The sequence below is a fragment of the Malaya genurostris genome, chromosome 3 (genome assembly GCF_030247185.1).
Source record: "Malaya genurostris strain Urasoe2022 chromosome 3, Malgen_1.1, whole genome shotgun sequence".
NCBI classification, from domain to species: domain Eukaryota; kingdom Metazoa; phylum Arthropoda; class Insecta; order Diptera; family Culicidae; genus Malaya; species Malaya genurostris.
Genome location: NC_080572.1, coordinates 33341929 through 33360365, shown reverse-complemented (window position 1 = coordinate 33360365; position 18437 = coordinate 33341929). Strand labels below are relative to the sequence as shown.

General features: G+C 36.2%; 2 protein-coding genes across 2 annotated transcripts in view; one reads left to right on the top strand and one right to left on the bottom strand.

The window, feature by feature from the left end:
• LOC131439143 (uncharacterized) overlaps positions 1–18437 on the bottom strand; it is an 80930-nt gene that overhangs the window by 43592 nt on the left and 18901 nt on the right. The window lies entirely within an intron of this gene.
• LOC131433758 (uncharacterized) overlaps positions 1–18437 on the top strand; it is a 104955-nt gene that overhangs the window by 80675 nt on the left and 5843 nt on the right. Inside the window, exons 2-5 of the mRNA XM_058600351.1 lie at positions 986–1100; positions 12277–12316; positions 12411–12455; positions 12808–12900. Coding sequence (XP_058456334.1) covers positions 12849–12900 — 52 coding nt within the window. The 5' untranslated portion in view covers positions 986–1100; positions 12277–12316; positions 12411–12455; positions 12808–12848. The remainder of the gene's footprint in view (positions 1–985; positions 1101–12276; positions 12317–12410; positions 12456–12807; positions 12901–18437) is intronic.

Genomic DNA, 18437 nt, shown 5'->3' with positions numbered 1-18437 from the left:
TGTAGTGCCAAGTCTTTGCTTTTTAGATTATATTGCGTTGACCTTGCACTTTACACGAATGCGTTTGAATTAATCATCTTAACACCGCGTGTTACCGGGTAGTAACAAAAAAAAAAATAAACGCTTACTGAATTGACCTAGTGAATAAGCTCAAATTATCAGCTGTTTAATTGATTGATTCAGTTTAATCCGGCCGGAACGAGGTTCTGACTTTCGATGGGGAGCACTGCGTGTTTTCAAGCTCTTGCATATAATGGCACCATGTTTTCGCGGTACATCTTCTGACCTATGCGATAATCGTCATGAGCGTTAGTACGAAGATCAAACGGGGAATACCAGAATTGTTTATTGCTCGGATATTTCAGTGTTTCGCAATCAGAATTTAATGACTGACATTTTTTTACATTATATGTATCTCAAAATTGTATTATTACGTTTTTACCTTTTTTATCAACATAAAAACCTTTTTTAATCCACCTAGTGATGTAATGATGCCCTTCTCATATTACTTATATTTTCAAAAATATCACTTCAGGATTCTGTGAAGAATTTTTTTTTCAATGTTGAATCGAATAAGAAACTTTCTTTGGGTATAAAGTAACATAACCTTTTCAATTTGTAAACAGTTATGTCACGTTGATAAGATTTTTTCTTTATTATGCATTGTCGCTCTAAATAATTAAACACACTTTACACAGAAAGAAATGATGAAAGTTACACGACATTTAAATCTATAGTAATATGAAATAGACATCAATTGAATCGAAAGTTTGATTGGAAACAATCATCGATGCAAAATTAAATTGGATTGCATTGCTTTTTCAATCAATATAACTGTATCTTTCAATTAACGCTTAGTTTTGTGTTCATATTATATCGAAACGTACAGAACTGCAAAGTAACTTTATGTTTAATTTCCTGCTCCAAATATGTGCATTAAAATAGATGTAAACTCACAAAATATTTTTATCTGTGTACCTTATAGCTCTGGAACCGGAAATCGGACCCGGATGAAATTAAACAGCAACCTATGAGACTGAAGGATTTTTGTTTCAAAGCCTGTTTATGGAAATCGATCAAATCATCGCTGAGAAAATTGAGTGAGTCTCGTTTTAAACTTTTTGACAACTATTTCCGATACTTATGAAATCGAAAACCTGGAACCAGTATAGCCGAAGTTGGTTGGTTTAGTAAGTAACTAATATAGCCTACAAATTGAATCAGTTTTGAGCCAAATCTAGAAGCATTTTGCCCTTTTTTTCATCGTCGCTTCAAACGACGGTGTGAAATTCAATAGCAACCTATGGGACTACGAGATTTTTTATTTTATGAGTGACATTATTTGACACATACACACACGCACAGACACATACATTGCTCAGCTCGATGAATTGTGTCGAATTATATAGAACACTTAGCCCCTTGGCCCAATTTTTACTAGTCAATTTTTCAAGTGATTGCATAAACTTTGTTTATTGCCTTTGTTCAATTTTGTATACGCTTGAAAGAAACCTGTTTCAATCCACCTAGTGGTGTAATGATGCCTTTCTCATATCTCACATATTCTCATATATAAATGTGTGGTATTACTCAAAATATTTTTTTTTTGATTCTTAAGAAACCAAAAGGTTTGTCCATAAATTAGTATAACCTGTAGAGTGAAAAAGTACTCAGGTCGGTTAGACCATTTGAGGAAACGAAAAGATGCATTTCTAAAACCGGAATCTGGGAACCGGTATAATCGAAATTGGTTTGAGAAAAATGATTGGGATCCATTTTTAAGTCTATGGCTACAATATTCGGTCATTCACCAAAAACCCCAGAACGAGGAAAGCCAAATTAATATTTGGCCGTCTACTGACAATGACTATTGATTGGAATAGTTTTGAGGCAAGTTTAGAAATTATTTAACTTTTCATTTCCGGTGCTTCCAGAATCAGAAACCGAGAATCAGCATAGCTGGAATCGGTTTGGTTGTCTATTGACAATGGCTATTGATTGGAATAGTTTCGAGGCAAGTTAGGAAATTTTTTTGACGGTATCTAATTTTTAACACACTTCACCCTATAATTCCGGAACCGGAAGACGGATCTGGATGAAATTCTGAAGTTTTGTAAGACACCATGAGAATTTTCATTTGAATCTAAGTTTGTTGAAATCGCCATCTTTGTGAAAAGTGAGGAAGTAATTTGAAATAAAATTTGTTTCACTAATCGCACTGTAACTCCGGAACCGGGAGTCGGATCAAAACAAAATTCAGAAACTTTGTATAGGACAATTGCACCTTTCATTTGAATTTAAATTTGTAAGAATCGGTTCAGCCGTCTCTGATAAAAGTAAGTGCACTTATTTTAATTTTTTTGCACATATTACTCTGTAATTCCGGAACCGGAAGTCGGATTCGAAAAAAAATTCGGGAACTTTGTGTGCGGTTCCAAGACCGTTCATTTAAATCTATGTTCATGAAAATCGGTTCAGCCATCTCCGAGAAAAGTGAGTGCAAAAAAATGTTACTTACATACATACATACATACACATACACACAAACATACACTTTGCGTACTCGACGAACTGAGTCGAATGGTATATGACACTCGGCCCTCTGGGCCTCGGTTCAAAAGTCGGTTTTCACAGTGATTGCATAACCTTTCTATATGAGAAAGCAAAAACGAAACGGTTACGAATGTCTGCTATTGGAATGTGATTCTGGTGAAACATGGTGCTTCGGTTGAGAAAAATCTTAGCTATTTTATGATAAAAGCAACCGAAAGAATCGATTTCCTCCAACTAAGATTCAAATGAAAGGTCGTAATTGCACAGTATATTTAAAGACAATGAGAGCTTTAATTTGAATCATGAATCGTGAAAATCGGTTTAACCGTTGTTGCGAAATCGAAGTGAGTTCCGTTTTTTGGAGATTGTCTTTACTATCATTGATGCTTTCGGAAGTGGAAACCGGGAACTAGTAGTCCCAAAGTAGTTTTATAAATTCACTAACTAACAAGATCTGCCAAGTAGATGAATTTAGCAGTAAATTTTATAAAAATGTGCACCTCGTTTCGCCATCGCTTGTGAAAAAATGCACATGAAATTGAAAATTTTCAAGACCTTTTATTTGCTTCTTAGTTTGTGAAAATCGATGAGACATTTACGAGAAAAATAAGAGCGCATTTTTTTAAAAATTGGATCATATTTTCCTGCAATTCCGGAACCCGAAGTCGGATTCAAATGAAATTCAAGAGAATTGTATGAGGTCACAAGACCTTTCGTTCGAAATAAAATTAGTTAAAATCAGTTCAGCCACCCGCATAGCGTTTTGGCTACCTGGACAGCCATGGCCACCAGACGGCTACCAAAATTGATTCAGTGATTCAAATCCTATTTGACAAAACAATGTCGCCTGTATCTAAGTTAGCCGAGCGTTTTCATCTTCTCACCTTCGCTGAAAATGTCAAAGATTTCAATGTGGAAAAATCCTGGTGGATACGGTTGTATCGTTTGAGTTGTATAACTGCCAGCGGTGAGGCAGTCGGTCACCAGAATGTCTGCCAGCTATATTTTACCAGCTGGCAGCGTTTAGTCAGCCATGCATATGCGGGCATCTCTGAGAAACGTGTGTGACTAATTTTTTCCTGTTTTTGGTGTATATCACTCTGTAATTCCGGAACTGGAAGTCGGATCCTAATGAAACTCAGGAACTTTGTATGGGATCTTAAGTCCTTTTATTTGAATATGAGTTTGTGAAAATCGGTTCAACCATCTCTGAGAAAATTGAGTGACATTATTTGTCACATATAACGACATTTGTCCACACATGCACACACAGACATTTTGTGATCTCAACGAACTGAGTCGAATGGTATATGACACTCGGCCCTCCGGTCCTCGGTTGTAAAGTCGGTTTTCACAGCGATTGCATAACCTTTCTATATGAGTATGGCAAAAATAGGTATTGTATTCGTTCAACCTTTGGTAAACTTTTCCGAGGTTCATATACCAATTGATTCAGCTCGACGAACTGAGCAAATGTCTGTGTGCAAAATCAAGAGGTGTGTTTCAGAGAGATGGCTGGACCGATTTTGACCAACCTAGTTGCAAATCAAAGATTTACCAAGAAGTAATTATACAGCTATCCAACAAGCCGAAGATTGTTAGAATTCGAACATTTTTGCCTTTCTCATATAGAAAGGCTATACAATTACTGATAACCGATCTTTTAAACGATGGCCGGAGAACCGAATGTCATATATGTCTGTGTGTGCATGTGTGTGTATGTAACAAAAATATGTACCTACTTTTCAAGGAGACGGCTGAAACCGCTTTTCACAAATTTTGAATGAAAGGTACAATGCTGTTTAATTTAATCCCAATTTGACTTCCGGTTCCGAGGATACAAGGTGACATGACAAAAGAATGGATAAAATGTGTACTCTCTTGTTTCAGAGAAGGCTGAAGCGATTTTCACTAACTTAGATTCAAATGAATAGTCTTATGGTCCCATAGCCTGCTATTGAATTTCATTTGGATTTTAGGAGAAAATGTGTACTCAATTTTCGCAGAAATTGCTTAACTGATTTTCACACACTAAGATTCAAATGAAAGATCTTATAGATATTTAAAAATTGTTGGAACTAAAGCACGATAAGTGAAAATTTTTAATTTCAGGAGTATCTTTTCACAAACGATGGTAAAAACAGGTTCTAATCCCCAAAAACTGACTGATAAATTCTTCTAGTTTGCAGGACTTGTTAGTTTATGGACATATAAACTTAATTCGGTACCACTGGTCTCCCATTTCCTGTTTCGAAAGCACCGAAAGTAGTGAAGAAAACCTCCAAAAATAGAACTCACTTCGATTTCTCAGCGATGCTTGAACCGATTATTAAAAATCTTGATTTAAATTAAAGCTCGCGTTGTCTCACCTTGATACAAAACCGGTACGCAATGGTACGTGCTGGTACGGAAGAAGATTACACAACACGTCTTTGTTGAATTTTGTATACATTTTAAAGAAAACGAAACGATTACGAATGTCTGCTATTGGAATGTGATTCTGGAAAAACATGGTGTTGCGGTTGAGATAAATCTTAGCCTTTTTATGATAAAAGTAACCGAAAGAATCGATTTCCTCCAACTTAGATTCAAATGAAAGGCCGTAAGGTTCCATAAAAACTACTTGTTTTTTTTTCGTCTTATTAACTCATCGCCATACAAACCGATACGGAGATATAGAAATTTTTGTGTAAACGACTTTTTCCCCTATTCCAGCAGTAGGAGTTTTGTGCATTATATGACAAAGCAATGCTTGAAGGCAATGTGAAACACGATTTTTTATGCTGTTACATACAATTGTTTCAAAGTACCGAAAAGACTGTGTACAGCATCCTTTTTCATGACATTTTGTCTAGGACCGATTTTAGCACGGTTCGTTTTTGGCAACTTAATTGTTCGAATATGACACATGTAAACTAGATGATGGCAGAATTTTCGAATTGAAAGCAATTCCATAATTATATTGATTTAAACTACTTACAGCAATAAATGCTGGAAGTACATAACTGCCATATACCATTCGAATCAGTTCGTCGAGATCAGCAAATGCGTGTGTGACAAATAATTTCACTCATTTTTTTTTCGGAGATGACTCAACCGTTTTCTACAAACTCAGATTCATATGAAAAATCGTATACTCCCAAACAACGTTCCTGAATTATGTTTGGTTCCGACCTCTGGTTCCGGAACTACAGGATGATATGTGAAACGAAATTTAAACTGTGTAACTCATTTTTCTCGTAGATGGCTGAACCGATCTAAGATTCAAATGAATTCTAAGAATCATCTAAGATTCAAATGAAAAGTTTTAAGATTCTATAAAACATCTTGCTTTTCAGTCAGATCCAACTTCCGGTTTCGGAGATTAGTATATAAATGTCTATTTCACATAAATTAATCAGGTTTATCGGGTTAGCAGATTTGGATAGCCGATAACCAAATAAACTTATTTCATTTTTGGTTTTCGTTTCGAAAGGCACCCAAAAATTTAATTCGCACTACGATTTCTCAAAGATGTCTACACTGATTTTCAAATATTTTGAAACAAATGTATACTATATAGCTACTCAGGTGAATTTATCTGACTTCGGCTACAACGAATTTCGAATTCCGGTTCCAGTATCGAATCGTTTCTCAAAGCTCAATCGTTTTCTCGAAAAAAGCCAAATCGAATTTCAAAAACAAAAGTTCAAATTAAAATTAATCCAATTCTGACTTCCGATTCTGGAATTGTAGGATGATGAATTTTTAAAATTCAAAGCGATATAGAAGATGACAATCCCGAAAACCTTTAAAGTTGGACTCAAAAATATTGCAATTTATTCGTCATATGGCCATACGAATCGGTATGGGTTATGCTGGTTCCTGAATACCGGTGCTGAAAGTACCTTAAATTACCCTAAACTCTAAAGTGGAAATTACTTCAACATATCATGGAATGTTTAATCGATTGTTAAACTTTTAGATTCAAATTCGATCCGATTTGCAGTTTCGACATTACAGTAATGAGTGATTAAAATCTCAAATTGCCACTTATAACGACGGACATTAGAATAATGTCATGAAAACTGAAACACCGAAGAATATTCATGTAAAAAACACATGCGGATTGATAAAAAAGGTATCATCACACTGCTAGGTGGATTAGGCACGTTTTTTACTTCCGTGTTTCATTTTCGAATCATACACGTGTAGTGAAATTAGTAGTCAAATATTTGAATAAAACATTCACTACTTATGAAGGCAAGGAAGCAACTTTGGCAACAGAATGGGGTAGTGTAAACTATGAAATGCATTTTTCGACTATATCAAGTAGTTTTTTCCTTTCTGCCAGCAACTATCAAGAATCAAATTTCTTACCATTTCATACCAATTCCGTTGGTAGAAGCACATATGAACCCAGAGCGATGAAAAGGCGCAACCAGAGCTATAAAATGTATAAAATTTGCCTCACTCTGATCCATATGGTAATTGGAAATAACGTTAATCTCGTCAACCATCGTCGTTATACCGGCAGTTCTTTTTTCGCTCCACTTGTTCGCAGATGCACCAGAAATATCACCTTTTTCCATCCACATCCTGATCCTGATGATAGCGTGTCGTGAGAGCAGTAGCACGATAGTACAAATACAGTTTTCCTGCTTAGCGTGACGTGAAGCCCTCGCGTTTATGTTTGCTTGGATAAAAAAAAAACGAATGTCTTCTCCGCTTATTTTTTCGGAGTGCACAATATACTATGCATGAATCAACCTTTTTCCATCACGAGTCTTGCTCATTTTATGTTTTCTATATAGACGAAAAGACGAAGAAACGAACAGTTCGTCGCTTGTTATTTGTAGAACGCCGAATGATACGTCAGATACAACGGGAAAGTGGTGTACCGAGATTTTAAAAATCGTTTACTGATGTTGATGTTGCTAGATACAGTTGTAGGGTGTCGCCAAATGTAAACCATTTAGATGCACACATGAATATATCAGTACGACATTCACAGCTAGATATTCATGGCTACATACAACCTCGTTCAATTGTTTTTAATCGAAACTGCTGAGCTGAGCTGAGCTGAAGTAGATCGCCCGTAGTTGCACTTCGTGATTGACCAAATGAGTGGAGCTGTACAATGAACCAAGAAAATGAAGCTTGGGAGAAGCAAATCATTTTCACTGTACATACCCACTCACTTCTAACTTTTTATTAAATGATCAATAACGACGTTGGCTACGACCAAAGGCTGTGCTACTGAGGGAAATGAGGGAATGTTAGTCCGATACTCGTTGTTTCTAGAGACCGCGGGTACCACTGTATCTCCATGAGCATCACGAGATAGGAGATTTGTTAGTAGAGAAGGAAAGAGATCCGGATATGTTTTGGTAAACAAAATGATCTCAACAAAACCTGATTTTCGATACTCAGGAGAAAAATTATAAGTAAGAAAAATATAGAACATCTCCAAGGAACGATTTCACCAGTATCCTTTTTCTCCCACTCGCTCTGCTGTCAACAACGCGAAATGAAACACGACCATTGAACGAATAAAATAAAAACCTGTTTTAATCCACCTAGTGGTGTAATGATGCCTTTCTCATGTATAATATTGTGGTATTCTGTTCAAAAAATTTTTCTTCGATTTCTGAAAGAAACCAAGAGATTGTTTGTGCAATTGTGTTTAACTAATATAACATACAGAATAAAACAGTGCTTTGATTGCGTAGGTCATCCTTAAGAAAACGAAATGGGTTCACTATTATAGGCACTTCCGGCACCGGAACCCGAGAACCGGTATAATCAAAGTCGGTTCGTAAGGCCACCAACTAACATGACATACAAACTCTACTAGTACGCACTCTAAATTACGATTTAAATTTTTGTCGCATCCGAAAATATGCAGTAATTTTTGGTAGGACCATAAGACCTTTCAATTGACCCTAAGATAGGGAATAACGGTTTCGAGTCCAGTTTATAACATTTTTTACGGTTTTTGTTTCGCCAGTTTAAGTGAGTGTGTACAATATTGAACACACTTTACCCTATAACTCCGGAACCGGAAGTCGGATCCGGATGAAATTCAGGAATTCCGTATGAGACCGGGAGACCTTTCATTTGAATCTAATTTTGTAGAAATCGGTCAAACCCTCGCTGAGAAAAGTGAGTAAGATCCATTTTGGTATATATGACCACTATTTCCGGTACTTCCGGAACCGTATACCGGGAACCAGGATAGCCGGAATCGGTTTGTTTAGTTGCCTACTGATAATGACTATCTATTTGTGTAGTTTTGAGACCAGTTTAGAATTTTTTTTACGTATTTTGTTTCGCCGGTTTAAGTGACGGTGTACAATATTGAACACACTTTACCCTAAAACTCCGGAACCGGAAGTCGGATCCGGATGAAATTCAGGAATTCCGTATGGGACCATGAGACCTTTGATTTGAATCTAAGTGTGTCAAAATCGGTTCAGCCATCTCCGAGAAAACCTAGTGAGATTAATGGTATATGACACTTGCCCCTCCGGGCCAATTTTCACTAGTCGGTTTTCTAGTGATTGCATAACCTTTCTATATGAGAAAGGCAAAACACTCGCGAATGGGTCCTTTGCAGAACAACCCTAGACCGTCAGTCTGAATGACACGATCGACTTTTTAACTTTCACACATTCCATAGAAATCCGACAACACCGACAATGACATGCAGACGGCGCTTCGATCGGTTAACAGGTTAACATCGTTGAATTTTGAGGCGGTAAATTCAACATTATTCAATGAATGGCACTCTCACTACTAAACACTCGCTTGCCACATCTGCACTATCACTAAAAATAACTGTTTCAACCAAATTTTTAATTATACGTATCAAACAACATATCGAAATTATACTTTTTTTAGAGTAGCACCAAGACACCGCATCGCACTGGCAGTGATGCCAACGCAATTCGACTATCGTTCTTCCATTAACTCTGGCCAGCGAAATATTTTTCACAGGATGATTTTGGCACTTACAATAAATCACGAAACACATAAACATACTCTACTTTTATTTAAACATTACACATCATTACTATTAAAACACATCTTTAGGTAATGCCCTTTGCACGGAGCAGATCACTACGAAACGTAACGAACTTTAGGGAATCAAAAACTTACACTCAATACTCCAAGAATTCACTCGATTTTCATTGAATGTACCGCCTCCAATACTTCTAAAATGTTCTACCAGGCGAGATGGATCAACTATGGTCTTAAACTGTGAAAAGGCAACACACATACAAAAGAAAAACGAAAATGCATTCTACGTTGTTCATTAATCACCGGAATCAACATTTCTCAACATTTCATTATCACGAATTCGATCGACTAAAGCCACACCGAAACTCGCATTTTCTTTTGAAATACTAGAACCTCATTATCCCGAAAATCGCAAAAATAAAATAGGAAAACAAACACAAAAGAAAAACCACGAGACGACACCGGCGTTGGACTAGAGCTACCTTAATTGTTTTTAATCGAAACTGCAGTCAATTTGGTTCCAAAAAAGCAACAGGAAAGCCATATCATCTGCGTTAATTTTTCATTCATCGGAGTCATTTGAGGTTGTGGTGTATAGCAAAGCTCTCAAAATAGTATCAAAAACAGTAGAGTTATACTAAATGAAAATGATTAGAGAAAACGCGTGAGAAAAGAGAAAATAAGAAAATCACATTGATTCAATTTTTGTTCCCCTTCTAGAAGTTTAGTCGAGATGCAGGACTATAGGACCTCGATGAAGCGCGAAGTTCGCACAGGCTCTGGTAAAGAGCGACAATCGAACTATCACACTCAAAAAAGAAATCATATTAGTTTTATAGGATTACTCACGTAAATGCAGTGCTTTATTTATATTTGATATTCTACGTGATGTCTATGAATAACATCTGGAAACCCAGTACAAGTTATGTGATTTTCACATAATCTTCAAATGGAGAGTCCCATGATCGAAGTTTAAGTGAATTTCCTCTATGAAAATTTTAAACATCAAAATGACTGACATGTTAGCGGCAGACTTGAACATAATGCATTATTTGTTGGAAGTTTTTAAAGGTAAGTACAGTTTCAAAACTAGTGTAGTACTCAATATACAATTTTGCGTTTAGTTTTAGTAGAATGCGACATTGCCTTGTTCGAGCTCTTGATCTCCGGAAGTATTTAGAACCAACAGTATACGAAAATATTTTCGATCTTATAATTTCCTGAAGAAAACGAAATGTATATAAGTAATTAAAGTTTGAACTAAGAATTTTGGATTAATTGATTTATATTTTCAGAAATCATAAATAGAAAAACTTCTGTCGGTACCGCCGACTCTATTGTTTACAAAGGAATTAACTACAAAATAGGACAGTTTGTCATAAATTTTTTAGCGGATCAAGCTGAAATCATAGAGATTTTATCGTTCGATGAAATATTTCACTTGATTTTGCAATTATGGGTAGTCATTGGTCGAAATGAGCACTATGTCGCGTTTGAAACATCAGGTCCATTATTACTGGTTGGCATTATTGGTATTGATTATTTTAATCGACCACCAACAATAGTTTATAATGTAGATCATAAGTTTATATTTAGAGTTAAGTATAAATTTAATTTCATTGAGTTATTATTCGTTAAGGCGTTAAGTTATTATTAAAGGTTACATAATATGTAAATAGATGTAAAATAACAAGTGATCCATTAGAAATTCATTCTACAAATAAATGCCTTTTTAATGTTAGTTTTAACTGAGTTTTATATACTATACAATCATGTACCATTTCATGTAATTATTATGTGATTTTCCTATGCACAATAAAGATGTTCAAATCATGTAACTATTATGTGAAGTTCAGTTAAAACATATGATAATCACGTTGTATCTAACGGACAAGTGATATATTATTTACCTATTGAATAAGATGCATGATATATGAACAATCCGATACATTTCATCTATCTACCTAATAGAATTTATGTGAAAAGTTGGGTGGATGAGATTCATGTATGTTTTCAAGTAGAAGTAACGTGATTTCTTTTTCGAGTGCAGGTGTACAACTTTGCTTCCGCCGTTTTCCGATAGGTGGCTGTGCCGGCTGAGGCTGGTTAAAATACATACACTGAAAATCATTTCTACCTATTTTTTGAGGAGAAATCACTCATTGATAACTTAATATATGCACTACCCAAAATTAGGTAAGGAATAAAAATTGCTACTACACATATTTTGGGTAAATAACTCATTACTTTTTTTGCGTTAACAATGGGTAATAAACTACACACAACTTACGTTAATTTTGAGTTAATCGTAATGTATGTTTCTACCCAAAAAATAGGTAGCGTATATTAGAAATCTGCCAAGAGCAGAGTTGCCATTTTTGAAATCTGTGTACCATCTGTATTGCATATTTTCGATTATAATTTGAAAAAATCTCTGATTTTTTTTGAAAATCAGCCATTTTTAGGAAATATTCATGAAAATCTGTAGAAATCTTTCAATTTTTTATAAAAGTTGTGTTCTGTGACACAGAATCTGTTTGGCAAAATAGGGAAAAATAAGTCTGTGGGTTCACATAACAATCTGTGAATATGGTAACTCTGACCAACCGTTCAATCAGTATTCAGTATTCAAAGAGAATCGGCTGCGGGAAAGTTTACTGCAATTGTAGGTTTAGTAATGTAACATAATCCATATTATCAATTAATTTTTTATATTTTCAGCATAGTCGTTTTATGGTGAACTTGCTGGCGTTAGTACCAGGTAGGTTTGTTGTTTTCAATTATTATGTTAGGTTAGCATTCTGAACTATTTCATCATCTCTATAAACAACTAAAAATTATTTTCCTTATTTCAGAACGTTTATTACAAATATACGGGTGAAACTCGAATGAGCTATAAGGTAAGAAATATTCATATCCATTTTGGTACTGTACTGGTTCTGGGTCCGGTTCAGTACCGGTATAGTGCCGTGCACGGACGCCAATATTCTTCCACACGTTTTATTACTTGTATTTACACCATTCCGTATCGGTACTAAGCCGGACAAGTGTGAATACACGCGTTGAAACTTGCGGGAGAATATTTGCGTCCGAGTACGGAACTCGGCCGGTACTGAACCGGATAGGAAAGATTTGAATAGTCATATAGTATCTAGATTCAAATCGCCAAGGATAACATGGCGATCAAAATGAATGAGCATGTTACTATGAATACGATTTGTAAGGAGTAATGTTAGTCTTTCCTAATTTCAGATATTCATTCACTTAGAGTCGAAACAAACAAAATAGAAGATATGGAGAAATTGTTTCAAAAAATCGATGGGTCGAGCACAAAAAAACTTTTAGGTAAGTTATATTCAAATATTACATATATGAAAATACGCTTTATGGTGGGAATGATAAATTTTTGAATTTGTTTTGTTCATGCGATGCAGAAAGAGAGCGATACTTTTTTTGGCTCATTGATCAATTTCGAACAACAAATGGCAAATACCGGCTTCGGAAATTTTAATCTGCAAATTTCTCGGAGATGGCAGAATCGATTACAATCCATATCTTAGTCTCGTTTGAAAGCTACTATTAAAAATGGTCTATGATCATGTTTCGAAATCAAACTTCTGGTCCCGTTGCTATGATCGCAGAAGTGACGTAACAAACTTAATCGATTTCGACATACCTCGGTTTGTTTAAAAGCTGCATAAAAGCCAGTAAAATTTTAATGCATAATGCTGATGTTTCGGTTTCTTTTTCCTGTAGCAAAACAGTTGAAATGATCTTTTACAAGCCTTATCATTAAAAGAACTTTTTTTAACACGTTATGATTAAACCTGATATTAAAACATGTGACAAAATATATTGCCACGTAAAATATTATATACGTAAACCGTATTTTACAGGTAGCAATACGCTACTTGATTACATTATGAAAAAATAATACTAAACATGTTATTTTTATTGAAGGTATTCGATGTCACATTTTAGAATGTGAAAAATATTTTAGTAATCTCAATGATCTAAAACTGCACTACAGTGAGGAACATCAATTAAAAACATCGCGTTCTAACCGTACACCATTCAAATGCACTGTTTGCTCGGTTCCCGTCTTTTTTTTCGAATTTTTCGAATTTGAAACGACACATTTTAAACCGACATCATAGTGTGATTGATGAAGGAACAACAAACACAACTTTCCCTACTGATAGTGTAAATGCAAATGAAACAATTGATCAGACAAATACAACAAAGATTCACAACCCGTTTTTCTTCATGGAACCGATTGGTTTACAAACCATGTTAGATCAAGTATCCAAATCAATAACAGATTTGCGTAGCGATATCAAATTACCTGAAGCTAAAATCCAATATTTTATGCAACTTGCAGACGTAATGCTTAGGAATATCCAAAGATATTCGACGTGTCTTATAAAATCTTTCCTATTATCAAGGGGTATACTATTTTCGGAAGAAGACGTCGTGAATTTGATTAATGAGTTACATGTACCATCTGTTTTTACCGATGTTAAATATCTAGAAGATAATTTGGCATTTTTAGCATATATATCAAAATGTGCGATACCTGTTCCAAAAGGAATTGAACTAGGGTTCCAAAAAGTTACTCGTTCGGTTCCGCTTGGTCTTAGAAAAGGCATGAAAATGAGCACGAGAGTTAAAATTGAACAAAGTGTAAGTCGCGTTACGCGTATAAGAGATATGGCGTACTACATTCCAGTTATAGAAACACTACGTTTGGTGATGAATAACCCGGATGCAAGAGCAATGATACATAAAGAGTTGCCACAAAATGATAAATCGATATGTTCATTTAAGGATGGAAGCCAGTTCAAATCACACCCTTTTTTAAATAAATATCCCTTTGCTTTAAGACTGTCATTGCATTTAGATGATGTAGAATATCTAAATCCGTTGGGTTCTAGAAGAATTAAGAAAAAAATGACGATGTTCTCGATTAGAATCCAAAATATTCATTCCGCACTTAACGCATCTCTCGACCGTATATACTTAGTAATGGTTGTTCAGTCTAAGCTATTGAAAAAATACGGATATGGGAAAATTTTGCGACCATTCATTGATGATTTGAAAAAGTTACAAACCGATGACGGTGTTTTAGTTGAATTAATACCAAGACATTATGTATTGCGAGCAGTTCTAATTGATGTGTTAGGAGATAGTCTAGCGGTGCACGATATATTCGAGCTTCTTAGTCCTTCCGCAAAGTTTTTTTGTCGTTCTTGTTACATAACACGGGATGCTTTAGTAAACGGAGAGTTGGGTGATATTCATCCACTACGTACTGAGGAAAGCCTCAACGAAAATTTGAAAAATCTGAAATCTGGAACGATAACTCCCTCGGAATGTGGCATAGTAAAAGAGTGTGTTCTCCATGAACTCAACAGTTTCAATATAGCTAATAATTGGTCATTTGACCCCATGCATGATTTGTTGGAAGGTGTAGTAAGCCGAGAAACAAATCATCGCTTCGGCGGGCCAGAGATTAGAAAGCTGAGTGTCTGTGGGTGTCCTCAAGGTGGTGTACTATCCCCACTTTTATGGAACCTAGTCGCTGATAGTTTGTTAAGGAAACTTAATAACCTTGGATTTCCGACTTATGGTTTTGCCGACGATTATCATATATTGATGACCGGTATAAGCATTAACACTCTCTTTGATTTAATGCAGCAAGCCCTGCGATCTGTTGAACAATGGTGTTGTCAGGTTTGGATTATCTGTAAATCCGGGCAAAACATCAATGGTGCTTTTCACTCATCGTAGGATAATTACAGGAGCTCGTCCGTTGCAGTTCTTTGCTTCAGGGGTCACTGTGGTCGATCAAGTTAAATACGTCGGGGTTATTCTTGACTCAAAACTGAATTGGTCTGCTCACATTGATTTCAGGATTAAAAGAGCTTGCATGGCTTTCGGCCAATGCAGACGAGCTTTTGGAAAATCATGGGGACTCAAACCCAGATATATTCATTGGATCTACACAACTATCGTTAGACCAATTTTAGCATATGGATGTCTTGTATGGTGGCAGAAAGGAGAAGTCGCGACAGTTCAGTCAAAGCTAAATCATCTCCAAAGGATGGTCCTAATGGCGATGACAGGAGCATTCACGACAACTCCTACTGCTGCTCTAGAGGCGCTACTGTGCATTAAACCACTATATGTGTTCCTAAAACAAGAAGCATTATCTTGTGCATACCGTCTTAGGGTTACAGGGCTTTGGAACAGTAACCCATTAGAATATGCTACCAGTCACACTCGCTTGTGGTCTCAAATGGTTCCGTGGGATGAGTATTTACTCGCTCCTAGTGACCTAACTCTCACATGCAGTTTTCCTTTTAAAACATTCAAAGTGAGCTATCCTCTTCGTTAGGAATGATTGTCTGGTTGTCTGGAACGACAACTTGATGAACACATAGTTTGTTTTACGGACGGTTCTCTGTTGAATGGTCGTGCTGGTGCTGGTATCTACTGTCGTGAAATAGGCTGGAGCAGTCTCATTCACTTGGTAGATACTGTACCGTGTTCCAAGCAGAAATCTACGCAATTCTGTGTGGAGTACAATCGGCACTTCAGCAGAGGATCTGTGGTAAACGTATTTATTTTTGTTCCGACAGTCAGGCAGCCTTAAAAGCACTCAGTTCGAATGACTCACGGTCGAATCTAGTGATCGCATGTCGAACTCAAATTGAAGACCTCAGCATTTCAAATGCTGTTTACTTCATATGGGTACCCGGCCATTCTGGTATTACTGGAAATGAATGGGCTGATGAGTTGGCTAGAGCTGGTGCAACGAATGATTTCGTTGGTCCTGAACCAGCTTTACCACTTTCAACTAGTTGGATAAAGCACAAGATACGTTCTTGGGCTGCATCCAAACATGCCAGCTACTGGCGCAGCTTGCAAACTTGCGCTCAGACAAAAGCATTTCTACCAGATTTAAATCTGAAAATGTCAAAGTGTCTACTGCATTTCTCCAAGTATCATTGAAGTATTCTGGTCAGAGCTCTGACTGGACATTGCAAACTCAATTATCACATGGCTACTATTCAACGTGCTGAGTATTATTCGTGTGATTTGTGTGAATGCGATTATGGTACTTCATATCATCTGATATGTAACTGTCCCGCATTGACGCAGCTACGTATCCGGGTTTTTGGTTCTCCACACATGGTTGAGTCTGTGTATGCGGAGCTAAAATTGAAGGATATTCTCTCGTTTCTCACCCAATGTGGTAAGGAGCTATAGTCAGAAGGGTTCATCGTTCTTCCTGGAGTGAATGAATCCCTTCTGTATTCACCTTAAATAGGGTTTGGCAGATTGTTTGGCATCCTCTGGGGGGTACCGCATTTACTTCTGCTCGTACATACTGCGAGTCGTTCTGCATTCTTCCGGGAGTGCAGAATGGTGTCGCTTTTGTAAGATCTCTAAATCCTCTCGGGGGTTGGAGGTTTTATTAACAGCAGACTGTTCGGGACCTCGTAGAGGTTCAGAATTTCCTTCTGCTTCCACTAAATGTGATCCTCAGCAGATTGTTCAGCATCCCTTAGGGGTGCAGAATTTACTTCTGCTTTTATGTGTTTTTGTGTCGTCAATTTTTCCCATCCTCCTAGTTCAACCCTTACCATTTCCTTTCAATCCTTCCCTCTTATATATCGGGAAAATGATGCTAAAAACAAATTGATGGCAAGGCACAAATCTCCAAATATCAAGGGGAACGTGCCATTTGAGCCAATTTGTTCTGATTCCTGATTCCTGATACATAACACGGGATGCTTTAGTAAACGGAGAGTTGGGTGATATTCATCCACTACGTACTGAGGAAAGCCTCAACGAAAATTTGAAAAATCTGAAATCTGGAACGATAACTCCCTCGGAATGTGGCATAGTAAAAGAGTGTGTTCTCCATGAACTCAACAGTTTCAATATAGCTAATAATTGGTCATTTGACCCCATGCATGATTTGTTGGAAGGTGTAGTAAGCCTTATCCTCAAAGCGATTTTGCGAGATGCCTTAACTGAAAAGCTTATAACCGAGAAACAAATCAACGAATATATTGAACGCTTTGAATTTGGAGATGCTGAAATTCGTGATAAACCTTCTGCAAACTTTACAAAAGAATCTATAAAATCATCTAAAAACATTTTAAACCAATCTGCTGCTCAAACGTGGACTCTTTTGAGAGCCTTTCCTTTCATTTTCTGGGATCTTATACAACATAAAGAATGTTACCAAGTATTAATATCAACACTCTTGAGAATAACATATCAACACTCTTGACAATAACACATTCCTTCTCGAGTAAAATGACACTAGACATGTTGGAAGAACTGAGAAAGTCTATTGAGATATTCCATAAAACATTTGTAGAGAGCCGTATAGCAAATATGATCAATAAAATACATCACATATCACACTATGTGCAAAAAATTCTCGAAAAGGGCCCCAGCGTTTTCGATAGCTGTATGCTTTTCGAAGGAAAATTCAGAGATGGAAAAGGACAAGCCAAAACGTGTAATAACTTTAAAAATTTATCATATAGTTTGGCAAAAAGACATAATTTTAAGCAAGTCCATAATATTACGAATCATCAATATGATACTAATAGCAAAACTGTATTAAAAAGCTACACAACGCAAAAAACAGATTTGGAATTTTCATCTTTGCTGTTTGATTTGTCCGATGAAGTTACAGTGATTCAAAGCTTTATATCCAATTTGATACATTTTTCTTCGGGGTTGATTGTAAAATATACTAATTGTGCATTAAAATGCTATGGAATCATTCTTAGTATCATCGATTCAGGAGAAGAATATATATTTTTGATACAAGCTTTAGAAATAATCGAGTTTTGTTA